This window comes from Microcebus murinus, chromosome 22 (assembly GCF_040939455.1).
Source record: "Microcebus murinus isolate Inina chromosome 22, M.murinus_Inina_mat1.0, whole genome shotgun sequence".
Taxonomy (NCBI): Eukaryota; Metazoa; Chordata; class Mammalia; order Primates; family Cheirogaleidae; genus Microcebus; species Microcebus murinus.
In genome coordinates this window covers 17,286,336-17,312,798 of record NC_134125.1, presented here as the reverse complement: position 1 = coordinate 17,312,798, position 26,463 = coordinate 17,286,336, and the positions used below count along the sequence as shown (strand labels likewise).

Sequence of the window (26,463 nt, the reverse complement as noted above, 5' to 3'; positions counted from 1 at the left end):
GTCGCACACGTGCGTGGCATGTCTGAGCGGCAACACAGAGATCGTGTGATGGGAACGAGAGACGGGAAGGAAAAACGCAGATGCCCCCGTGCCACGCCCAGGGCCATGGGCAGCGAGCGGACAGAGACACCCCTGCCCTCAGGGAGCTCCCGGGGCATGGGGAGAACGGGGCAAAGCCAAGAAGCACCCATATTGGAGGGCCCAGTGAGGGCCCGGAAGGGAATAGGGAAGGGAGTGTGATGGGCGGTGGGCTCCCAGGGGACAGCCTCAGACAGAGCACGGGGCCGGTGTCTGAGGGGTGACCTCGAGCAGAGAGGGCAGGAGGAGGAGGTGGAAACGCCCCTTTGACACTTTAAATCAGCGTGGTCACAACGGCCCCTGAGACAGGTTTTGCCGTGACTGCCGTTTTGCAGGGGGCGTGACTTCCCAGAGGTCACTCACACTGCAACCGAGCAGCCAGCAGGGAGCCAGCTCCGGCTCCGTGGTCCAAAGCCCTGGCTCTCCACACCTCTACCTCCTACCCCGTCTGCCCCCCGAAACGCCCTCTCCTGAGCCCATCAACATGCACACAGGGGCCACTCCAGCCCAGAGAGGGTCACGGGTCTGCCCGGCCTCTGGAGAGAGGCCACCTGGTTTCGTGCTCACTCTGTGCTCGGCACCTGCGGGGCCCCGGGAAGCCACCTGGCCTTGGGAAGTGCTTGGATGCCTCGCTGTGTGGGTGCAGTGAAGCCCATGAGGTCCGGCTCTGACAAAGGTCTCCACAGGTGACAGTGTCTGCCTCTCCTGCCTCCCCTCCATCCTCCTGCACCAGCTGGCAAAGGGGTGACATAAGTCACACCCTGGCCCCTGGATGGAGGGGAGTCGATCATCTCCCGGATCAAGTCGAATGCCAGAACGAGGATAGTCCAGGGCCACATTATGACTGCCCTGGGCCTAGGCACTTTTGCTATCACAGGTGTCTTCCTGCATAAAATACACACACGCACACACACACACATGCACGCATGCATATGCACACACATACATATGCACACATACATGTACACACACAGCCATGCATTGCTTAATGTTGAGGACACATTCTGAGAAATGTGTCCTTAAGTGATTTTGTTGTGTGAACATCACAGAGTGCAGGTACACGAACCTAGGCCTGCCGCACACCCAGGCTATATGGTGTGGCTGATTCACAGTCCTGGGCTGTGAACCTGTGCACCATGTTACCATACTGAATCCTGTAGGCAGTTATAATAAAATGGTAAGGATTTCTGGACCTCAACATATCTAAACATAGGGAAGGTATAGTGAAAATATGGCATCATAATCTTATGGGGCCACCGTCATTGACTGAAACGTCATTATGGAGCAGGTGACTGTATAGACAAGGGCTGTCTGGAAAGTATCCGGCCATTGTTAATACCATGAGAACATATTATATGGCTGGATACTTTCTGGACAGCCCTCGTATATGCATATGTGTGTATATATTTATACACATACATAATCATATTTTATGACTGTTGGTATAAAGATAAATAGATTAATATTAAAATATAAATGTGTGTGTGTGTATATATATATATTTTGTTTGTTTGTTTGTTTGTTTGTTTGTTTGTTTGTTTGTTTGTTTTTGAGACAGTCTTACTCTCTTGACCCAGGTAGAGTGCCCTGGCATCATCATAGCTCACTGCAGCCTCAAACTCCTAGGCTTTAGCGATCCTCCTGCCTCGGCCTCCCAAGTAGCTGGGACTACATGCACATACCACCCCACCTGGCTAATTACTTAATGTTTTTTGTTGTTTTTTTTTTTTTAGGGACAAGGATCTTGCTCTTGCTCAAGCTGGTCTTGAGCTCCTAGTCTCAGGCAATCCTTCCGTATCAGCCTCCCAAAGTGCTAGGATCACAGGTGGGAACCGCAGTGCCTGCCCCTCTTCTACGTTTAACAGAATTAAAACATTTTCATGGGTCCCCCAAAACGCCGAGGACCCCAGGCACCTTGCCTTCCTGCCTGGTGGGAAAGTCAGCGCTGGGCCAGCCCTTCGCAGGGCGGAGGTCTCTGGGGATGACCTGGGTGTTGGCGCTCTGAATTTGCCCCAAGGAGAGCTGCAGGAGCCGTCAGATGCTGCCGCCGCTGCACCGCTTAGAAAACGTCCCAACGTGAACGCGTGAATCCACCGCGAATGTCACCAACAGAGGCCTCGGCTGGTCACCATAGGATGGGAGCTTCCCCTGGCACTGGCTCAGTGGACAGCAGCTTTTCTCCGGGTGTCTTGAGGTCTTATAATCCACTCCAGTTGGACGCTCACCCCACATACTCCATCGAGATGCACTCGGACCACCACGTGGCCAAATCAACAGGCGCCTCTCAGCCCGCAGCTCGCTGGACCTCTCAGCCGCGTTTAGTGCAGTCCACCCCTCTCTCCTGTGGTTGCCATGGCGCCACGTTCTCCCAGCTCCCCTCCTACCTCCCCGGCCACACCCCCTCAAGCTGTGCTGGTTGCACCCCTTGCCCCTGACCCCTTAACACTGGAATGTTCCAGAGCCGAGTCTCTGCCAACCCCCATTCCCTTAGTGACCTCCATCAGAATCATGGGCATCAATCTGCGTCTTACAGAACCATGTGCCTTGTGACCTATCTCCTCTGCTGGAACGGCAGTCCCATGGGCGCAGAGGTATTTGCTTTGCTCACTGTTGTGTCTCCGGAGTGAGGACAGTGGCTGCCACGCATTACGTGCTCCCTTTCTGAACAAACTAACGAATGAAAGAGCCCGCAGCCTGGCCGCCAGAGCCAGTTGGGACTGATAAGATCTCAAAGCCTATTTGCTGACTTAAATGCACGGTGGGGTTTTAAATCCAGACAAACCTTGTTTGGGATCTGCCTTCTGACACTGCTCATCTGGGTGACCTTGGACGAGCATCTCTACCTCTGTGGAGCTCGGCTTCCTCCTTATCTGAGGGGTAAGGATATTTATTTATCTCCAAATGCATGACAGAACCCTACCAGAAGACATAAAACTCTGCCCTGCGTGGAATACAGACAGCACTCCTTCAACCCCTTAAATGACACAATCACATTCTTCATGCTGTCAACATCCTTGTCCTCATCAGTAAACTTGCAACACCCTGCAGCTGATGACAAAGCTCTGCACACATTATCTCACCAAATTATTGTAGCAGAAATTCTAGAGGAAGAGGGGCCAGGGTGATTTCCTTCCCGTGTTGCAAGCACATCCACTAAGACCACCAGAGGTTTGTTCAGCGCAGGGCAAAGCAGGAAGAGCCAGACTTGAACTTGGGGCTGATGGATGCCAAATCCCGTGACCTCTTGCTCTGGCTTGCTGTCTCCATCTCCCACCTCGCTGCCCATCCTGCCCATGTGACCATCACCAAGTGCTGTGGACTCGACGCGCTAAATGCCTCCCGAGGCTGCCCACCTCCCTGGGCCAGGCCAGCTCCTCTCTCACCTGGATGGCTGCCTTCCTACCATGTCTTCACACCACAGAACTTTCCAGAACATGAATCAGACCCTGCCTCCCACTGCCTGGTGTCACTCGTGGCTTCCTGCTGCTCCAGGATTGAGGCCAAAGTTTTTGCATCTCCAGCAAGGGCCCTTGTGGTCTGAGCCCAGACGACATCGCCAACCTTGTCCTGCACCGTGCAACTAGCTCTCTGCTAGATTTGCCCGCACGCATCTCCCTCTGGCTGCTGAAGAGAGTAGACCTGCCTGAGGTACCATCACAGCGCAGTCTCGGGCTCACTGTGCCCATGTGCTTACCTGTGAGCTTGTCCAGAGGACATGGGCCATGGGAGGCTGGCTCACCACTGTATAGAACAGCACCCAGCACACAGTGGCTGCTCAATGTGTTCCCAGAATGCATGACCGAATGAACACATAAATGAGTCAAAGCACACACGGGCACATGCATGTGCATTTCTGCACTCAGAGCCTATGTGCGGGCCTTGTCAGGGGCTTTTCCCACAGCCGACAAGGACAGATCCAATAACCAGGATGGACTCAGCCCCCACCCCGACCCCCTTGCTCCCTTACCTTCGGCCCCAGCGCCTTTCTTCTCAAAGGCCGCACACAGACGCTCGAGGACCGTGTTGTCACTGGATCCCTCTACCCGGACCTCCTCGTCCAGGACCCAGAAAAGGCCCTGTGCGTCGCCAGCACCTTCTCCAGCCGGCATGCGGACCTGGCGGGAGACCCAGGGCATGCTGAGGGGCCACGATGGCCTTCAGAGGCCAGTCCTGGGCTTCTCCTCCCACCGACAGGGCACAGGGGGCACCCGGGTCCCAGAGTCGAAGCCACAGAACCGCGACCCCCTCTCAGTGGCAAGGGGTCTGAATCCTGCCTCTGTCCTCATCTCCTCTGTGACCTTGGGCGACTTGCTGTACCTCTCTGAGCCTCGTTCCCGCCTGTGTAAAATGAAGACTGGAAATACCTTCCTGAGAGAGCTACGGTGAGGATTACCCAAGGGGGACCCTCTGCAAGTTGCACATCTCTAGATACACCCAAGCGGCCGGTCCATTTGTGCACAGCCAAACAAGAAAGGATTAATTCCACCCGCATCGCTCCCTCTTAGAGGTCTTTGTCTTTCTTTTAAACTAAAATCTTTGGAGGAAAAAACAACGAGCATTCAAGCAACATTTCAGAGAAGAAGGTGAACTTGACTCAGTAGCACAGAAATGGGATTTTAAATCTAGCTGCGAGCTTCAGAGAGCATCTAGTCAACACTGTAATTCTGCAAGTGGAAAAGAGAGAGGCCTGGGGACTTCAAAGGCCGTGCCCAAGGGCCCCCAAGGAATTGGCACAACCAAAAACGGCGCCCAGTGGTTATAGAGGAAATGGAATATGCAAAGTGACCAACTGTCCTGGTGTGCCTGGGACATGAAGCTTCCGGTGCTGAAGCCAGGGGAGTCCTGTGCAAACCCGGACATTTGGTCACCCTAACTGGGAAATCCACACCCCTTGGAGGCTCAGGGTCACATCCAAGGTCCCGTGGAGAGTCACAGGGGCAGAGCTGGGACTGGGTTCCAGGTATCCTGGCCCTTCTCCTTGGCCTTCTAATTACTGGGGTTGACACCGATAGCAGCTCATTCTCAAAAGTGGCTATTCCCAGCCACAGGACGGCCCTGGCATTGCCTCACCCTTCCCAAGCAACACCACTCCAACTTCCTGCAGGGCTTCCCCTTGCAAGGAGAAGCACCAATGAGGAAGCCGGGGGTTTGAGGGGGGACAAACCAGGGAGATGCCACCTAGAAACACACATGGCAAGCAGCTGGCAGGGCTTGCGCACAAGAGAGCTTTGCAATGACAGGTGCAGGCCACTGTGGACAAAGGGAAAGTGTGCAAACCACGCCTGGTCAACAGCAGACAAGGAACGAAGAAAAGGGCAGCCTGCGGTGTCAAAGGTCATGAGAAATGCCACCTGCAGGGCACCTCCTATGTGCCAAGTATCACGCCAGGTATGTGACGTGCAATATCTCACTGACATTCACAACTCCAGGGAAAGTATTGTGCCCATTGTGGAGATGAGAAAACTGAGGCTCAGAGAGGCGAAGTGACGCGCCCAGGGTCACCAAGATTGGACCCAAGTCTGGCAGGGCCCACAGCCCAAGCAAGCACTTTCACACCAAAACGTGAAGGGGAAAACAAAAAGGTCAAGCGGAATAGTCAAGGACAGTTCTGGCTTGAGCAGAGTTGCAGATCTGGGGTCAGCAAAGTAGGTTCTGGGGAAAGGAAGAGTGGGGTAAACACTCAGGTATCCCCCAAACCAAAGCCCGTCCGCCCCCAAAGGGGGTCAGGGGTCTGGACTCAACATCAGCCCCGTTCTTCATTCCCCAAGGGTCCCAGTCTCTGCCTGGCCACAGGGGTCTTCAACCAGACCCTGATCGGTCCAGACCACAGCTGCTGGAGGGCCCTGGCCTTGGTGCTGAACTCCCGTCCGCTCAGACCACGGGCTCCCAAGCACACGCCTGATTCTGACACAGGTTCAGTGCAGAGCTGTGGTTCTCAACCTGAGGACATTGAAATCTCCAAGGTCAGGGCCACACCCCCAACCAACCCACACAGAGGTCTGGGGGCGGGCCCCAGGCACCAGTGGTTTAAAGACTCCAATCCACTGGCATTTCGGTAAGAAGGCCACGTGGCACCTGACAGCCCCCTGGGCTGGCTAGGCCCTGCGTTACCTGCGAGGCATTCTGATCCACGACGGCCACGGTGGCCCCTGGGGAGGGCTCCGGGAGGTCAAACTGCACAGGCACGCCTTCCTGGAAAACCACAGCACTTAAACGTTAGCGCTTTCAGTGAACTGGATGGAAAAGAAAACTTCTGGAGAAAAATGAAGCAGCGAAAACTTCCATCACCCCTTGGCCTTGTCAAATTATTTTTTTAAATGATGGTAAAATAGACATAGCGTGACATTAACCATTTTTAACCACTGGTAAGTGTACAGTGCAGGGGTGTTAAGGACATTCCCATTGTTGAGAAACCATCACCACCGACCATCTCCAGAACTTTATTCATCTTTCAAAACGGAAGCTCTGCACCTGGGAAGCAATAGCTCCTGTTTCCCTGCTCCCCCAGTCCCAACCCCTGGCCACCACCACTCTGCCTTCTGTCTCTATGATTTGACTATCCTAAGTACCTTATATACGTGAAATCGCACATTATTTGTTCTATTGTGTCTGACATTTCACTTAAAAGAATGTCTTCAAGGTTTATCCATGTTGTACCGTTTTGTCAGCATTTCCTTCTTTTTAAGGCTGAATACTACTTCCCTGTGTGTGTACACATCTCTGTGTTTGTCTGTGCATTCTTCTGTCAATTGCAATCCATACTTAGGTGGCTTCCACATACTGGCTATTTGTAAATGACGCTGCTGTGTACATACGTGTACAAATACCTTTTTCAGTTCCTGAGTTTAGTTCTTTTGTGTATATACTCAGAAGTGGGATGGCTGGATCATGTGGCAATTCTATTTTTAATATTTTGAGGCACGTCATCCTGTTTTCCCCAACTATATTCTGACCAAAGTTTCCATTTCTCCACATCCTCACCAGCACATGTTTTTTTCCAGGTGTTTGTTTGTTTGTTTGTTTGTTCTGATAGTAGACATCCTAATGGGTGTGAGGTGGTGTCTCAGTGTCGTTTTGATGTGCATTTCCCTTATCTTTTGTCATATTGAGCGTCTTCTTATGTGCATTTGTCAACCTTCTTTGGAGAAATGTCTACCTAAGACCTTTGTCCAGTTTCCATTGGGGTTGGTTATTTGTTTCTTTAATTATCATCACTTCTTAGCCTTTGCAGGAGAAGAAAGGCTATAGACTGACCTTCCAAAAATGTCCTGATATTGTTTATCATGGGTGGTTGTTAGCAATCCTGGTAAGAGTTTTGTTGAATACTGACAATTCAGTACAGACTTTGTAAATGTTTCCCGAGGACCTAACAATTACTGTCACGGGTGCTTGGTGCTAGAGGGAACAAGCATAAACTATGGACAATAGTTGTCACGTAAAAGAAACCAGAAATATCTGGACACAGAGATGTTCATCACACTGTTGTTTATAATGCCTTGAACTTGGAAACCACCCAGATGTCCACAGGAGAGTGAAGATTGAATCAAATACAACCACTGAAAGGCATGTTTACTAAGATTTTGCACATGGAATGAGGTGATACGAATAATGTCATACCATGAGAAAAATAGCAGACAACAAAACTGTGTATAGAGGAAGATCAGAAATCTGAAGAAAAGATAATATACTGAAAAATGACTGGTAAAATTCAGAGAACAGTAACAGTGGTGTGCTAAAGGAGATTGTGTTTTTGGCTTCTTTCTATTTATATGCTCTTCCAGTGTTTTAATAAATAACCTGAATTACTATGATAATAGGAAATAAGTAAAATATTAAAGGGGAGCATATAATAGCTGCTAGCACATATTGAATGTTTAATACAGCCTAGCTGTCAGCCTAGCTCACAGCAACCTCAAACTCCTGGGCTCAAGCAATCCTCCTGCCTCAGCCTCCCAAGTAGCTGGGACTACAGGCACACACCACCATGCCCGGCTAATTTTTTCTATATATATTTTAGTTGGCCAATTAATTTATTTCTATTTATAGTAGAGACGGGATCTTGCTCTTGTTCAGGCTGGTTTCGAACTCCTGACCTCGAGCAATCTGCCCGTCTCAGCCTCCCAGAGTGCTAGGATTACAGGCGTGAGCCACCGCGCCGGGCCTGACACGAACATTTCTAATGTTTTGCCATTAGTACTTGCTGGCGTCAAAGTGGTCGCCTTCAGGGAAGAAGGCAGGAGCAGATGTGGGGGCATATGGGGCACTGGCGATGTTCTCATTTCCCCCGGGGGCATGGACACACACGTCTAACGCCCATTCGGATAAATTCATTGAGCCGTACACTTCTGATCTATCCATTTTTCTCTGTAAGTGTTAAATATTTAAATTTTAAATGTCGTTGTTAATGAGAAAAGAAGGGCTGGCAGGAACGTGCTGGCACGTTCATGGTTCACACACGGTTTCTCTCGGTGCTCCTAGAAGAGGACTCGCTGGTTTATGGGGTGCGGGCCTTTTCAACTCGGTGAGAATCGCCACGTTGGGTGACAAAGGGGTGAGCACCCCTGTTCCCGCCTGCAGGGCACGGGGGGCTTTCGGGTGGGGGGGGATGCAGACTGACTCTCGGAGGGGGCGTTAGCCTGGGGAAATGGGCGTGGAGGGGCAGGCCATCTTAAAGAAGGGGCCACTGTGGGGACAAGGCCTCGGGGAGCCCACGCCCCCTGGTGCATCTGGACGGGGGCGGCAGGAGGCAGTGGGGGGGCCGGGCTGCAGAGGGAGCAGCAGAGGTGGGGGGGCCAGGCCCCGAGTAAGGGGTTCATCTCCCTCCCCTGAAGCAGACAGGTGGAGCCGGAGTCCCCGGGGGGCGGGAACCCCACCCCTGCCGTCTGAGCTCACACGCTCCCCCGAGCCCTGGCGACGAGCCCGCCCCGGCCCAGCCGTACCGCGCGGTGCCGCTCCAGCGCGGACACAAAGGTCCGCTGGTAGAACAGCAGCTGCAAGCGCTCGTGGACGTAATTGTGGCACAGCTCCTCGAAGGTGGCCGCCCGGTCCTTGCCCCGGTGCCGGGGGTTCTGGAAGCCCGGAGAGTCCACCACCATGATGGAAGCCATGGAGAGGTGGTGGGAGGAGAAAGATCTAGGGAGAGAAGAGAGAGGCCCGAGATGGCATGGAATCCAAGAGCAGGCTGGTCCAAGCCTTCTGCTCGCCCATCACAGAGACGGGGAAACTGAGGCAGCATGCTGGGTGGGTTTGGAGATCCGGCAGATCTGGTTTCAAAATCAAACTCACCACTTACAGGCTGTGTGACCTTGGGCAAGTTGCTTAACCCCTCTGAGCACGGGTTTGCTTCCAATGTTAAAATGATATTGAGGGTGGTAGGCTGATCCCAAGGTTTGCAATAAGGATAGGAGGGATCAAAGTATAGAAAGTTCTTTCCACAGGCCCAAAGGGGAGAAATGATGAGCTTAAAATCACCCAGAAAGTAGGCTACGAAGACTAGAGCCTCCTTTGCTTTCTCAGTGACAGATTAAAATGGAAAGACAATTGTGTTTAGTGCATCAGTCCGCAAAGTTCTTTCAAGCTCTGGCTTCCTTGGGTCCTAAGGATGAATCCACCGGGGTGGACAGAGCAGGGAGTGTTCACATGAAAATTCCGGAGTTAAGAGACTTTGAAGCCAGTCACACGTGGGCTTCAACCCTCTCACTCTGCAATGAGGGGCTGTGTGTCTTGGGAGAGTTGCCCAACCTCTCTGAGCCTCCGCCATCTTAGTCGGGAAGGGGTTGATGATGGTGGTGAGCTCACGGGGCTGTGGTGAGGGTTGGACATGTTTTAAGGCATCCACTGCTGAGAGTGTGAAGTTTGCCACCTGCCCAGTGCTCGGTCAATGCCATCCGTCACTATTACCATGAGTACGATCAGCTATTGAGGCCTTGGAAGGCCCTCGGTTTGAAACTTGGCTCTTTCCTGCTCCTTGCCGAGGTCGTCTACCTATAAAACAGGGTCAGCAAGAGCAGCTACCACGTGGACACGCATGAAGATTAAGTCGGTTAGTTCTTCCGAAAGCCAGATTCCTATCAGGCGTCCCTAAATGCCGTGGCGGGTATTGCGTTAACACGAACACACCCATTTCACAGATGTGGGCTCCCAGGGCCCAGACTGTGCAGCAGCTGTCCACCTGGTGGCTCAGGCAGCCCCCTCTGCCAGCAGCTCCCTTCCTGCCCCCAGCACGGCCTTCTCTGAGCACGCGGGGGCCCCTGGGTTTCGAGATAACGAGCCTGGGGTCTCAGATGGTGGTCACTTTGGCAGCGGCACAGAGAGTCGGTTCTGTGTCCACCGCAACCTGGGGAAACCTGACCGTTCCGTTGCCACCCGCTGCTCTCTTCCCTTTACCAGGATTTCGGAAGCCTAATTACACTTGCAGCTCTGGCGGAGCGGGAGGGAAGCCTTTGCCTGTGCTCCGGCTTTAGCCCCGCTGAAACTGAGCAGGGGTCCTATCGTGAGTTGCGTCATTATTCATCGTATATTACAATGCAATAATAATAGAAATTGGCCGGGCGCGGTGGCTCACGCCTGTGATCCTAGCACTCTGGGAGGCCGAGGCAGGAGGATCGCTCAAGGTCAGGAGTTCAAGACCAGCCTGAGCAAGAGCGAGACCCCGTCTCTACTAAAAATAGAAAGAAATTAATTGGCTAACTAAAAATATATAGAAAAAAATGAGCCGGGCATGGTGGCGCATGCCTGTAGTCACAGCTACTCGGGAGGCTGAGGCAGGAGGATCGCTTGAGGCCAGGAGTTTGAGGTTGCTGTGAGCTAGGCTGATGCCACGGCACTCTAGCCTGGCAACAGAGTGAGACTCTGTCTCAAAATAATAATAATAGAAATAAAGTGCACAATACATGTAATGCGCTTGAATCATCCCAAAACCATCCTCCCCCCCACCCTGTTCCCTGGTCTGTGGAAAAACTGTCTTCTAGGAAAACAGTCCCTGGTGCCAAAAAGGCTGGGGACCAAGGACTTCCGAGGACGGGCTTGCTGCGTCACTCGCAATGCTGGAAAGCAGGGGCTCCTGCTGCCTGCAGCCCCACAGACGAGTCTCAGAGGCACGTCCTGGCCCACTCCAAACGTCTGCCATGCTGCTCCCCCGTTCCCAGCAGGAAAATTTAGAAAAACACATGGATGAGAGCAATGGTCTGTTCACACAGGGGACACTCAAAGGTACGAGATGAGAGTGTGGAGCTGTGTTTGCAGCCAGGCTGCCCCTCTGCATGCATGCTTTGCTCTCCCCGTCTGCACAACGGGCTCATGTGAGCATTAAATGACACGAGGAGCTTGCGACAATGAGTGCGGTCCCTGGCCCCTAGTAGGCGCCCGCAAGCCATTAGCTTTTATTATTGGTATCTTTGCAATCACTGTTGGGAAGACTTACTAAAACCCCTTATTTCTCTTAATCCTCACGACGACCCCGGGGGACAGAGCTACTCACAGACGTGGAAAGGGAGGTCAGAGAGGCGCACCGACTTGCCAAAGTCCCGTGGCCAGTGAGTGGCCAAGGCGGGACCGAGAGCCAGTACTGCCACCTTAAAAACCCCCATACCAGCTCAAAAAATACTACTCTGCCTGGTGCTGGAACTCAATTGTGCTCCTGCAAGAGGCAGCCGCTCTGGGGCTGGGAAAAGGCCCTCGTTACCTGTTGATGAGCGAGACCACAGCCGCAAAGAGCTCTTGGTACAGGCCCGCGGCCATCCCCTCCACACACTCCACGCCTGTCATCTTGAGCCCTGGAGTCAGGAAGAGGAAAGGTCAGCATCCCTGGCCCAGACCGGACAGGGGGGTAAGGACATCAAGCTTGGGGAGTCTCCCCCGTCCTGCCGTGTTGCTCTACTGCCGAAATTACACACCCAGGTTCTTAAGACAAAGTCCGAGTATCTTACCAGGTCTGCGGGGGCCCGTGTGACCCGGCCCTACCTCCTATCCTAAGTGCTTCCCGGCTCACCTCTCAGGGCTCAGTTCAGACGCCACCTCCTCACGGAAGCCTTCCTGGACTACCACCGCTGCCCTGAGGCCAATTCCCAGCTCTCTCCCTGGTGCCTTAGTGCTTACACAGCATGATCTTCAGTATCTCGGTGATTTTATTAGCCTGCGTTTCCCCATGTGCCTGGGAGTGCACAGAATATGGGGACTGCGTAAATCCCCAGTGCCTGGCCTGTGGGGGGCACTCAATACACGTTTTCTGTTTCCCTATTCTGGTGGGAAGTTTGGAAATTTTATATTCAGAGCCATAAATTTTTCATATACTGAGACTTAATAATTTCGATCCTAGGGATTTGTTCTAAAGAAACAATCAGGGAGACAAAGACTTCGGGGGACACAGGTTCTTCCCATTGTTGAGTAAGTTCGTGAAAATCGCTTTGTAAAGATGACTTGGGCCAGGCGCGGTGGCTCACGCCTGTAATCCTAGCGCTCTGGGAGGCCGAGGCGGGCGGATTGCTTGAGGCCAGGAGTTCAAAACCAGCCTAAGCAAGAGCGAGACCCCGTCTCTACTAGAAATAGAAACAAATTAATTGGCCAACAAATATATATAGAAAAATTAGCCGGGCATGGTGGCACATGCCTGTAGTCCCAGCTACTCTGGAGGCTGAGGCAGGAGGATCGCTTGATCCCAGGAGTTTGAGGTTGCTGTGAGCTAGGCTGACACCACAGCACTCACTCTAGCCTGGGCAACAAAGCGACACTCTGTCTCAAAAAAAAAAAAAATGACTTGGAAGTCCAACAGCAGCAAATGGCTCAGATACTTAGTAGTCCGTCCTTACAAAGATATGAAGAATATTGGATGGGACTGGAAAAGTGCCTTCCTACAATGGTAGCAGGGATGCAAAAGCTAACAAAACTGCAATCACAGTTGCAGTCTCAATTTTGTTTAAGCACACACGCACGCGCGTGCGTCCCATTAAAACAGCCACCCTCGGTGAGGGTGCGTTGGACAAGGCAGGGTGAGGAGTGACGGGCAGAGTCAGACCCCAAATCCTGACCCTTAAGTTTTGGTTCCGTCCACAGCACTGGGGATGCAGCTTCCAAACCGGCGCACGCTCCCTCCTGCAGATGTAGCTCTGCTTGTGCATTCCCGGCAGCCGCAGCCTGGGCCCTGCAAGCAACTCCCTTCTCACCTTTAACTCCACCCCCAATCTGGCCTGCTGCTAGGCAACCCACAGCCTCCCTGCACCCCTCCAAAGCCCGAAGGTCCCCTGCCTGCTGAATGCGCACCCTGGAGACCTCAGCCTGCGAGGTTAACTCAGACTCACAAAGCCGTGAGTGCACGTGGGCCCGGGCGTGGTGTGCAGGCTCTGGCTTATGTGTGTGGTGTTTGTGTCTGCGCACGGATGTGCGCATGCGTGCTCGTGTCTATGTGTGTATCTGTGCATGGACAGTGTGTGATTCTGTGTGTCTGCGCATGCGTGCTCATGTCTATGCGTGTATCTGTGCATGGACAGTGTGTGATGCTGTGTGTCTGCGCATGCGTGCTCGTGTCTATGCGTGTATCTGTGCATGGACAGTGTGTGATTCTGTGTGTCTGTGCATGCGTGCTCGTGTCTATGCATGTATTTGTGCATGGACAGTGTGTGATTCTGTGTGTCTGTACACATGTGTGCTATGTGCACGTGCATGTAGTGCACTGTGCGTGTCTGTGTGTGTCTGTGTGCAGTATGTGTGTGCATGTGCCCTACATGTGTGTCAAAGAGGAGAAGGCACTTTAGAGCACACCACAGCTCACACTGGAGCAGACACAGTGGCTGACAGAGGCCATGTGATATCAGCCATCACGCCACAGTCTCTGGACGGTGGGGGATCCAAAGGAGCTCCAAGAGGTGGTCCCCAAACACCGCCGCTCAAACAGTGCTACTCACTAATCCCACGCCCCGCTGTCTCAAGGAGAGCTGCTCATGGAAAGTTCTCGAGACTTGAGGCCTAGCAGGCCCCCTGCCCCGACCTTGCAGGTGCAGCACGGAGTCCTCCCGCTTCTCCTCATGTCAGTTTGCAGCACCCTCACCCCTCCAGCTGCTCAGGCTCGAACCCCAGAAGCCACCTGATCCCTCACTTTCCCTCAGGGCCCCAGTCTCACCTCCACTTGCAAACCAGCCCCTGCGTCTGTCTACCTCACCCATCCCCACCAGCTCTTGCCCAGTCACCCACCGTCGCCACCTCCTGGCGGCTTTCCTAGGTTCCCGCCTGGGCTCCTGCCCCGGCTACCTCCCCAGCCTTCACCCAGCCTGAGCGTCTTAACGCCAAATCACGCCGCGCCCTGCCGCGCCCTGCCGAAGCCACTGCACGGCTTCCCGCAGGGCGCATGCAAAGCCTGGCTCACAGGCGCTAGCTAGCGTGAGCTGGCCCGGCACCGCGCACACTCCACCCTCCTCTCCCACCCCGCACTCGCATCCTGGCCCTGTTTCTGCTCCTCCAACAGAAAGGCCGTCTTCCCGCTACGTGGCAGGGGCTGGACAACCACGAAACGCACTGGAAATGCATCGGAAATGCTCCCTCCCGGGGCTCCCCGGCCACCGTGGCCGCCGGGCGGAGGAGACCGGTAGAGCGTTAGCTCTGCGCGGGCAGGAGCCACGTCCATTCCCACCCACGGCGGCTCCCCTGCGTCTAGCGCAGGCCAGCCTAGAGCAGACTCTTCCTGGACCCTTGACGAATGAACGAAAGCACACCGGTGTGTCCCGGCGGCTGACCAGAGGGGACCTAGCCCACCCAGAGAGGCGGCGGTGGGGTACCTGAGCTGGTCTCCTCCTCCTCCAGGCCCCGTCTGCTCGACCCCAACGTCACTTGCTGGATGATCTGCCGCAGGTGGTGCTTGAAGGTGGACGTGTTCAGCTCTTCGTACTCACAGCCCAGGGCCTCGGCGGCGCGGTTGGCCCACTCGAACCGCATGAACTGCTTCCGGCCCACTGCGCAGGGGGGCAAAGCAGAGGTGTGGTCGTGAGGTCCTGGGAGTGGGCCAGCTGGAGCCCAGAGGACCCTGGAGAATCTGGCTGTCTTCCCAATCTCCAGGCCACCCCCCGCCCAAGCAGGGAGCCTGCACAGCTGCCCGGGCCTGCGCCCCTGGGGGATGTCCCCTGGGTGGGACTCAGGTTTCCCAAGAGACTTGTTCCTCCTACTTCCTCGCTCGCCATTTGCATTGTTCACTTCTTCAAAGCAACTAAAAATATCCCGGGGAAGCCCTCTGCATGTGGAATTGAGGCACGGTTACTAAAAGTATGATTTGTCTACCCACGTATCCATTTATCTATCCATGCACCCGTCCACTCTTCCCGACCGTCCACCTCTCTATCCGTTCACTCTCCCCAGCCACCCATCCAACCATGTGGCCAGCCGCCCGCCTCTTCGGTGCGTGTTTACTGAGCTCCCAGTGTGTGGCAGGCACAGCGTCGGCCACTGGGAAATCAGGGAGCAGGACACATGAGCTGCCTGTCCTCGTGGGGCTTACAGTCTATTTGAGGGAGTGGGACAATAAACAAGTCAACAGATAGATCCGTAAGATAATTTCAGGAGAGAAAATTGCAAAGCTCCCCCTTCCCCCTAACAAGGAGAAAGTATCACTAAAACAAGGCGATAAGATCAAGAGAGAGACTGAGCGAGTCGTTATGTATCTATGGTGGTGGGGTGAGCTCTCTCTGAAGAAGTGATATTTCAACTGGGTCATGAAAGACGAGAGGGAGCTGGCCACAGACAGAACCAGGAAAGTGCTTTAGAGGTTGAAGGGGGAGGCCCCAGTGCAAAGGCCCCGAGGCAGAAATGAGCACGCTGTGTTAAAGGAATGCCAAGGATGCCAGTGTGGCTGGAATGAAAGGGGGTCGAGGGAGGAACTGGACAGGGATGAAGAAGCCAGAGGCAGCCACTCTGTAGACTATTATAAGGCCCCTGAAAATTAGCAACGAAGGCTTTATACACCACGGACAATGCTTACGGTTGAACGTTAAATGAAAATCAGATGAGAAAACTATACCATAGTATGACGTCAACTTTGTGAATCAGTCTAAACTGCTGCAAAATATAACAGAAAGGGCAACATTAACAATCACAGCTGGGTAAGGAGCTACTATATTTTCCGGATTTTCTACAGTGGTTGAGTACTAATTTTGTAATCCAAATAAAAAATAAATGATTTATTAAAACACATAACAGTGCCATCCTTAAAACATTTTTGCCAACAAATACATGAAAAAATGCTCAACATCACGAATCATCAGGGAAATGCTAATCAAAACCCCAGTGAGGGACCATTGCACCCCAGTTAGGATGGCTATTATCAAACAGACAAAAAGTAACAAATACCGATGAGTGTAAAGTTTTTGGTGCTGAGAGGAAAGGACAAAGTAGGGCCAAACAACGTGGCTTTATTGAGAGCTCCCGGGCGAGGTTCACAGGTCTGGAGAGAGGGTGCAGAGAGGTCACACCCATTTGAAAGGGGTGAGGGCTTTTATACTGTCTGAGGCGGGCTGGAGACTTTTGGCGGGAAGAGCTGGGAATTTTCTACTGTGGCCTTTGTTTGTTCTTGAGAAATGGGAGGGGCTGGAGGTATTTGCAGATTCCAGAAGGGGCAGGCTGTGTCTGGCAGTTGTTTTGGTGGGTCTGGTCATGTGAGCATTTTCTTTCTTATCTAGGGAGTGGGGGGGGGCACCAACACCATCCTTACAATGAGGATGCAGAGAAGAGGCAACTGTTGGTGGGAATGTAAACTAGCACAGCCACTGTGAAGAACAGTATGGAGGTTCCACAAAAAACCACAAATAGAGCTTCCATATGATCCAGCAATGTCACCCTTGGGCATTTATCTGAAGGAAAAGAAATGAGTATATTGAAGAGACATCTGTACCCTCATGTTTACTGCAGCACTCTTCACGATAGCCAGGATATGCAATCAACGGAGGTGTCCAACACAGATGCATCATAAAGAAAATGTGATCTCTATGCACGAAGGAATAGTATTCAGCCATAAAAAAAGAATGAAGCCCTGTTATTTACAGCAACAGAGATGCAACTGGAGGACATTATGTCAGGTGAAGTAAACCAGAAACAGAAAGTTCTCGCTCATATGTGGAAGTTAAAAAATATTGATCTTATAGAAGTCAAAAGTAGAACAGAGGATACTAGAGGCTGAGAAGGGCAGGGGAAAGAGGGGATAGGGAGAGATTTGTTAAAGGACACAAAATTACAGCTAGACAGGAGGAATAAGTTCTAGTGTTCTATAGCGCTGCAGGATGACTACAGTTAACAATAATATATTATATAGTTTCAAATAGCTAGAAGGAGGATATTGAATGTTCTCAACACAAAAACATGATAAATGTTTGAGACAATGGGCATGCTTTACCTGGATCTGATCACTGTACATCATGTATATATGCACATAACTATGTGTCCCATATGTATGTATAACTGTGTTTTGCCAATTTTAAAAATTAAAATTGAAAAAAAAACCCAAAAACACTTTTTCCCATCTCTTATCTTCCCATAAATGCTTCCTTCTTTGAAGTAAGAATCACAGCTATCGACAGGACTTAATCCTTCAGAAAGAGATTGTGAGAGCCCAATTCTTCAAGCAGACATCTTAAAAAAAATCCATCTGTCTTATGGCAAAATTAGGAATTTGGAAAAGGACTTTATCCGGGACTTCAGCACCACCCAAAGAGGAGAGGCTCTGGCCGCAGTGACTGAATGCATCACAATAGCCACCGCCTGTGGACATCCTCCCACGTGCCCATCACTCAGCACTGGTCGTCACGACAGTATCATGTTATTATCCTCCTTTTGTAAACTATCCCCATTTTGCAGATGATGAAACTAAGACTCAGAGAATGAACATGGCTAATAAAAAAAGTCCTGCCACTTTCAAAACTAATGAATATGATTATTGTGATTATAGTGATGGTGATGGGTGACGGTGATGGTGATGGTGATGGTGATGGTGATGGGTGATGGTGATGGATGGTGATGGTGATGGTGATGGTGATGGTGATGGTGATGGATGGTGATGGTGATGGATGGTGATGGTGATGGTGATGGATGGTGATGGTGATGGATGGTGATGGTGATGGTGATGGGTGGTGGTGATGGATGGTGATGGTGATGGTGATGGATGGTGATGGTGATGGTGATGGATGGTGATGGTGATGGTGATGGGTGATGGTGATGGATGGTGATGGTGATGGTGATGGATGGTGATGGATGGTGATGGTGATGGATGGTGATGGTGATGGTGATGGGTGATGGTGATGGATGGTGATGGTGATGGTGATGGATGGTGATGGTGATGGTGATGGATGGTGATGGTGATGGTGATGGATGGTGATGGTGATGGTGATGGGTGATGGTGATGGATGGTGATGGTGATGGTGATGGATGGTGATGGTGATGGATGGTGATGGTGATGGTGATGGGTGATGGTGATGGATGGTGATGGTGATGGTGATGGATGGTGATGGTAATGGTGATGGATGGTGATGGTGATGGTGATGGTGATGGATGGTGATGATGATGGTGATGGTGATGGATGGTGATGGTGATGGTGATGGATGGTGATGGTGATGGTGATGGTGATGGGTGATGATGATGGATGGTGATGGTGATGGTGATGGATGGTGATGGTGATGGTGATGGTGATGGATGGTGATGATGATGGTGATGGTGATGGATGGTGATGGTGATGGTGATGGATGGTGATGGTGATGGTGATGGATGGTGATGGTGATGGTGATGGTGATGGATGGTGATGATGATGGTGATGGTGATGGTGATGGATGGTGATGGTGATGGTGTTGGAGGGTGATGGTGATGGTGATGGTGATGGATGGTGATGGCGATGGTGATGGTGATGGATGGTGATGATGATGGTGATGGAGGCTGATGGTGATGGTGATGATGATGATGATGGATGGTGATGGGATATGGTGATGTGATGGTGATGGTGATGGTGATGGATGGTGATGGTGATGGTGATGGATGGTGATGGTGATGGTGTTGGAGGGTGATGGTGATGGTGATGGAGATGGAGGGTGATGATGATGGTGATGGTGATGGTGATGGTGATGGTGATGGATGGTGATGGCGATGGTGATGGTGATGGAGGGTGATGATGATGGTGATGGTGATGGTGATGGCGATGGTGATGGTGATGGATGGTGATGGCGATGGTGATGGTGATGGATGGTGATGATGATGGTGATGGAGGCTGATGGTGATGGTGATGATGATGGTGATGGTGATGGATGGTGATGGGATGATGGTGATGGATGGTGATGGTGATGGTGATGGTGATGGATGGTGATGGTGATAGTGTTGGAGGGTGATGATGATGGTGATGGTGATGGTGATGGAGGGTGATGATGATGGTGATGGTGATGGTGATGGTGATGGTGATGGATGGTGATGGCGATGGTGATGGTGATGGATGGTGATGATGATGGTGATGGAGGCTGATGGTGATGGTGATGATGATGGTGATGGTGATGGATGGTGATGGGATGATGGTGATGGTGATGGATGGTGATGGTGACAGATGGTGATGGTGATGGATGGTGATGGTGATGGTAATGATGAGGATGATGGTGATGGTTATGGGATGATGGTGATGATGAGGATGATGGTGATGGTGATGGATGATGATGATGAGGATGATGATGGTGATGGTGACAGATGGTGATGGTGATGGTGATGGTGATAGATGGTAATGGTGATGATGATGGTGATGGATGGTGATGGTGATGGTAATGATGAGGATGATGGTAATGGTGATGGGATGATGGTGAGTATGAGGATGATGGTGATAATGATGGTAATAATGGTGATGATGATGATGGTGGTGGTGATAGCAGTTACATATATTATTATATGTAGCAGTTACATATATGTGTTGTATAATTTTATTTAATATGGCATCTTTGTTCAGCACATGGCTTTTGGAGTTAGAGAGCCTTCATTAGAGATCCAGGTGTGACACATAAAAAAAGCACAATACTTATTAGTTGTATTTTATCATATTAATATTATTATTGAATTTTCACAAGAGTCTTAGAAAGCACTGTAATTATTTGCATTTTATAGGTGAGAAAATCAACTCACAGAAGTCACCAGAAAACAGATTGCTACTAAGTGGAAGAATTTTCCCTTCACCAAAATCAGTCCTTCAAATACTATCTTTAGGAAATTTGCCCTATCTTTGTGACCCCTTTTCTCAAGAGACTCACTTACCTTTTTCACTTAAGTAAATACATTGTAAAGGGAAATGTTATTGTGCTATCTTAAATGAAAATTCATTATCACCTGTCAAGAATAGAAAGTAGAAATTAATGCAGTATAATCACAAAAATGTCATAGATTCTAATTAAATACTGTTACCTGTGAGCCTGAAGTCTGCTCGCTCTTTGTTCAAAAGGGAGATTAGCAAGTATTAGAAAGAGGCATTAAAGGCTATTAGCACTAAATGAGAATTTCTTACTCCTGTGATGGGGACTGAAAGTGAACTAAATAGGAGATGACTGTGATTATGACGGTGGTGTTGATGGTGATGATGGTGATGGTGATGATGGTGATGATGATGGTAATGATGATGATGATGGTGGTGGTGTTGATGGTGATGATGATGGTTATAGTGATGATGATCATGATGATGGTGATGGTGATGATGGTGATGGCGATGATGATGATGATGGTGATAGTGATGATGATGATGATGATGGTGGTGGTGATGATGATGATGGTGATGATGATGATGATGGTGGGTGATGTCCTGCCCTCCTCCTGCCCCATCACCCTCCTTAGCTGCTCTCTAAAATAGAGTTCCCAGTGGCAGTGACCTTCCTGTCCTTTATAAGCTAGAAGTCAGGAAGGAAATCGGCCATTGCTATTTCTGAAAAGAAGAGTGGTAAGTGGACTCTGGCTGAACTTTCTAAATCCTGCCGGATGTAGAGGGATATGTCCAGGTGCAGCTGAGACACACCCTGCTGGTGTGTGTGGGTGGGCACATGGAGGGCTTTGTCAGGAAAATGTGTCCTCTGCCCTAAGCTCCCTGAAGGTTGGCCAGCACACAAAGTCCAACCCCACGAATTGCTTCATCTTTGCTCAGACAGGCAATGGCCAACGTCTTTCCAAGGAAGGTTGAGAACCCTGCGTTGGTACTCAAGGCAGGGAGAAAGGGAACTGGGCAGTGACATGAGTGATGGACCAAAGAGGATCTGGGTCTAATCCTCACTCCTGCCATTCCAGCTGTCAGTCTTTCAGCCTGGGTTGGGAAAAGGGGGTCACGAACCCTCCCCCGCCCTGGCCCACTCCAGAGGGGATTGAGCATTCTATCCAGGTGCTTTTGTCTCTGCTCACCTGGAGGCAAGGAGACTATGCCCAGAATGATCCCAAAGCTAACGGTGCAGAGATCACTCTTGGTGTGTGGTTTTGGTCTCCAACCATTTTCCCGGCTGCTGGTGGGAAACAGGTGCCCACGGCAGGTCGGCCCACAGTTCCTGCCTCCCTTCCCCATTGCCCTTCCCCATCCTCTCCTGGTGCTTCCTGTGATCACCCCCCACAAAACACCTTGGCTTTGAACCCTGTGTCAACATCTGTACCCGCTGCAAGGTGCTAAGGCTGGGAGACCATGGCCACGCGTGGCAAGGTTCAGAGCCCAAGGGGAGGCTCTCGAAAGAGCAGCTAATGTCTGGGCTTGTGGCTCTTCCTCTGTCTCTCTGTCTATTCCTCAGAATCCATTTGCATGTCTGGGGTGACGCCAGGCTCCAGCCAGTGTGCTGCCGAGGGCAGGGCTGAGTCAGTAACTCTCTGGGTGCCAGAAGGGAGCAGAGAAGAGCAGCCACAGAGCTGGGGGTCAGAGTCCCCCAACAGTGCACCTGCTAGCAGTTGTTCCATGGGACGGTCACCGGTATCACTGGGAGAAATGAGTTGTGTGTCATACCCATTTGGTCAATGCTTGGCTAAATAAGTTTCTTAACTGCAGGACTTCTCAAGGCCTTTTAAGTATGTCTTATGAGTCTCTAAGAAGGGGAAGTTCTGCTCAGACTTATTGGTCCTCTGAATGCTTTTATAAGTCTTCCGCAGGTCTAATGTTCTAGGAGACACTAGTTTAGGAAAATACCAGTTTAACTGAAAGAGCCCTCACCTACCCAGGTGACTCTGGGCAAATTGCCGCACTTGAGTCACTTGTCCAAGGTCACTCCTGCTGTAAGAGGCAGACTGGGGTTTGAATAGAAAAAAACAAACAAACAAACAAAGAGGAAATGAGAAAAAGAAGGAAAAAGAAGGAGCAAGGGAAAGTAAAGGAACTGCAGTTTCCAAGATGCTCAAATCCACCTGCAAAGGCAGGTTTTTTTTTTTTTTTTTTTTTTTTGCTTTTATGCTCAACACAACAAAAAAATAAAGAGAGAGAGAAAATAACATAGCTGTTTTTCCCCACGCACCATGAGTTCAATTGCTATCAATTACTGTGGCCTCCTGCATTTATTAATAACCAAGTTATTTCTCCTTCCAACAATAGCCGTGCTGTTGCTGAATTACTCAACATTATGTGACTTATTTATAACGCTGCTGCATCTGGTTCGCATTTCCTCACACTGAGGCTGGCAATTCCGAGGCCCCGTGAAGAAAGAAGCCTCCTGTAGAGAAGAGATAAGTCCAAGAGGCTGCAGCGGCTGCAAGAAAAGGCAACGTTCTGCACACAGACCGCCTGGGTTCAAATCCCGCCTCCACTGCTCAAAGCCGTGTGACCTTGGGGAGTCATGTCAACACTATGAACCCCAGTCTCTTCTTCTGTTAAGCGGGAGTGAGGAACAGGAGCTACCCCATGGGGGTGCTGGTGGAGAGTCAATGAGGTAAGTGGGGTTATAACAGCACCTACTCCATGAGATTGTCGAAATGGCCAAAGCTCATAGAATAGTGCTTAGCACGGGTTAGGCACCGAGTAAATGTTAGCTACTGTTGTTATTTATGAGAAACAGAGGCCCAAAGAAAGGGGGAGACTTTCACAGAGCCACCGAGCAAGGGAGTGGCTCAGCCGATCCGAACCCGGGTCCCCCAAGCACCCCAGTCTTCCCACCTTCACCCTCCCAGGTGTTGGCTTCTGGCCAGCTCTGCCTTCCAATATCGCCATGTCCCAGCATGCATTTTTTTAAAAAATATGTATATAATTGTTTAACATCCCTATGCAGCCATTCCAGCTTAATGCATGAGTTCCATATGCTCAGAAAACGCAGAATAAACCCTTGCCCGTGGTCGGGAACAGGCCTGGCTGCACCAGCTGCCAGGCAGGGAGCTGAGCCCCCAGCTGGGCGGGGCGGAGGACCCAGGGAATGTAGCCGCAGGAGGGGGCCTAGGAGGGAACAGGCCTCGAGGGTGCTGGGCCACGGGGCGATCCTCTCTGAATCAGAGCCCTGAGGTTCACGACACCAGAGCAGCAGGCTCAGGCTGATGCCGTATGGCTAGGAAGACAGAGGCCCCAGGCTTTGCATCGAGAAGGAAGACCCTTGACCCTGCTCCATGGGGACTCAAGCCACCGTGCCTTTGCCCACTCAGGGCCCTCTGCCTGGAGCGCCCTTCCTAAGTTCTCCTGTTTTCAAGATTTAGCTCAAGGGTCTCTGCCTCGAGGCATGCCAGGGAGGGGGTGGGGACACCAGTCTCCACTCCGGTGTCTCCTCCCAGCATCGTGCACTTGTCTGGGTCCCTCTCTCTTGACTCTGTCAAAATCGTGCCTTGTAGGGTGAGGGTGGGGTGTCAGGACGGCCAAGGACCTGCCGTCCGGTAGCACCGAGGGGAAGAAAAGAAGGAGAGAGAGAGAGAAGGGGACAGGGAGGAGAGGGGAAAGAAGGGCAGGGTTGAGCGGAAAGGAGAGGAGGAAGGGAGACAAGGAGGAAGAGAGGAAGGGAGGAGTGGAGAGAAGCAGGGTGGGAGGAGGGAAGGAGGGAGGGAACGAGGAAGGGGCCAAGCGAGATAGGCACTGGTTCTGGAGTCAGGAGCCCAGGGTTCTAGCCCACCTCCCCCACAGCCTCGCTGTGTGGCCCTGAGCAAGCCTCTTCCCCTCTCTGGGCCTTGGTCCCTGCCCTGTGCAGAGAGGGGCTCGGGCGGCTGCAGGCTGCGTCCCTTTCCAGCGCTTGGGTTCTCCCCTCTACCAGGGCTGCTCTTCGGGCGAGCGGCTCCTTTACAGCCACGCAGGGAGATCCCTGGGGCGCTGGCGGAGCCCTGGGTAAGTTGAGGCCATGGGAGGCTGAGCCTCCTTGTCTGAGCCCGTCTGCAGGGGGAAGCCACCCAGACCCAGACCACAGCTGTCCCGGCCCTCTGACTCCACGACTCTAAGCACACTCTAATTCACAGGGTTTGGAGAAACACGCAGAGCTGTCACAGCCAGCCGGACATGAACACTGATCCGCACTCTTGGGGAAAATGGGGGGGACTGGGGGGGCGGCAAGAGTGCTCCGGGCTCGGAAATCCTTGTTACGGGGCGAAGCCTGTCTCCTCCAGGGCAGGAAGCAACTGGGGACCGGGTCGGATGGGTAGGAAAGAACCCCCCAGAACTGGAAGGGAGCACAGCAGAGCGCTGAGCCGCAGTGAGAAACTTCTAGATTGGCCTGACCCTGGCTCCTTCTGCCCCTGCTAAGGAGACAGAAGGGAGCCCAGAGAAGCAAAGGCAGGGCGGGCCCTGAGTCCGCCTTGGAGGAGGGAACAGAGGTGGCACCTCCATGGCAGAGGCAGCAGGTCCATTTGAAAACGCCAGGCCTTCCTCTGACCCCCAACAAAACAGTGCACGCCAGGCAGAGGGCCCAGTTTTGTGCCACTCAGAGCTGTGTGACCGTGAGTTAGTGGCTTCACCTCTCTGAGCCTCAGCTTCCCCACCTACAAATGGAAATGATAACAATAGCACCTTCCCCACAGGCTCGAGCCGAACACGCCCAGGGAAGGTGAGACGGCCCATGTTCATGGAAACGCTAAACACTGGACACGCCCTTTGACCTAGCATTTCCACTCCCAGGAAACCTCCAAAATGCTCACCCACATGCACCACTGTCTGCACACAAAGACGTTCAGTGGGGCGTTGTTTATAACACCAAGAAAAGCAAGAAACCACCTGAATGCTCAGTGACGGGAGAACTGCCACGTAAATGGAGTCCCATCCGCGCTGGGCAGTTCTCTGCGGTCAGTCAGCAGGGAGAACTGGGGGCATTGCTCTGGACCGAGGTGGAAAGAGACCCCAAGACAAGCCGTGCCGTGAGACGTGACAAAAGCGAAGGACGTGACGTGAACCCACAGGTGCAAGAAGCCACCACCAGGCACTGAGCCCACACCCACGGGACATGCACAGGTGCAGCTAACTGCACAGAGTGAGGCCCCGAAGATGAGGGCTGCAGCCTGGGGCACGGGGACGCACCCAGGTCGGCTTCCCAGTGTCCCGCAGCCATGGATGGCGCCCTGATTGGGGGACGCCGGAGGAAGGGCGCATGGGACTCTGTGTGTGACTTTTGCCACTTCCGTGATTCTATTATAGAATTATTTCAAACCAGAAGCTTAAGAAAAAAGAAAAGAAACATCCCGCCTGTTGGGGCAGTGAGGCCACCCTGTCTGACCCTGCAGCCATCGCACGCTGCCATGATGTCCCATGATGACACGTGCCATCGCCCACCTGTCAACGTCCACAGCCCCGGGAGGAGGAAGCCCAGATGTGAACTGTGGCCGTTAATTAATACCAGTGTATGGAGCCTGGTGCATCCCACGGGGTGGATCGCGGGGCGGCGTGCGGGCAGGGGCGGGAGCTACGTGGGAACTCTGTCCTTTTCCGTTCAATTTTTCCCTAAACCTCAAACTGCTCTAAAATTTAAAATCTATTTTTTTTTAAAAAAAAGTGCCTGAAACTGTTCACCGTGGCCGCCGTCGACCGCAGGGGGTCTGGGCTGAGCACAGGGGCCGTCCTCTCTTTGTCACCTTCCGTTCTTCCGTGCTGTTTCCCCTTCTGATGGAAAGACATTAAAGTACCGCTCACACGACTGCTTCAAAACTACAGAAATGCTGCAGCGCTCCACGGGGCACCAGGTACGCGGCCACGGCACCGAGCGCCTAGCACCGCTGTCACTGCTGTCGCTGGCCTTCTGCGCTCAGGTCTTGCCCGGCGTGGAAGTGCCGGTCACCTCCTCCCGTCCCTGACGGACCGCGCTGGCCGACGGTGCCAGGACGTCCCCAGCGGGAGGCAGGGGGCGTCATTGGGCCCTTCTCGCCATCGACATCGTCCGTCTTTCTAGCAGGGTCCTCTGGGCTCCCCGAGTTACAGCCCCGGCTATTCAGGGATGGACATCTTCACCGTGGCAGGCGGGGAGAGAGCCGCCTCCCTTCATCGCCCCGTTGCGGCCCCTC

General features: G+C 52.2%; 1 protein-coding gene across 1 annotated transcript in view; it reads right to left on the bottom strand.

Annotated features, from left to right (window-relative positions):
- MYO18B (myosin XVIIIB) overlaps positions 1 to 26,463 on the bottom strand; it is a 259,093-nt gene that overhangs the window by 178,892 nt on the left and 53,738 nt on the right. Inside the window, exons 13-17 of the mRNA XM_075996653.1 lie at positions 14,844 to 15,017; positions 11,762 to 11,852; positions 9,018 to 9,210; positions 6,190 to 6,270; positions 4,046 to 4,193 (exon numbers count right to left, since the gene is read on the bottom strand). Coding sequence (XP_075852768.1) covers positions 4,046 to 4,193; positions 6,190 to 6,270; positions 9,018 to 9,210; positions 11,762 to 11,852; positions 14,844 to 15,017 — 687 coding nt within the window. The remainder of the gene's footprint in view (positions 1 to 4,045; positions 4,194 to 6,189; positions 6,271 to 9,017; positions 9,211 to 11,761; positions 11,853 to 14,843; positions 15,018 to 26,463) is intronic.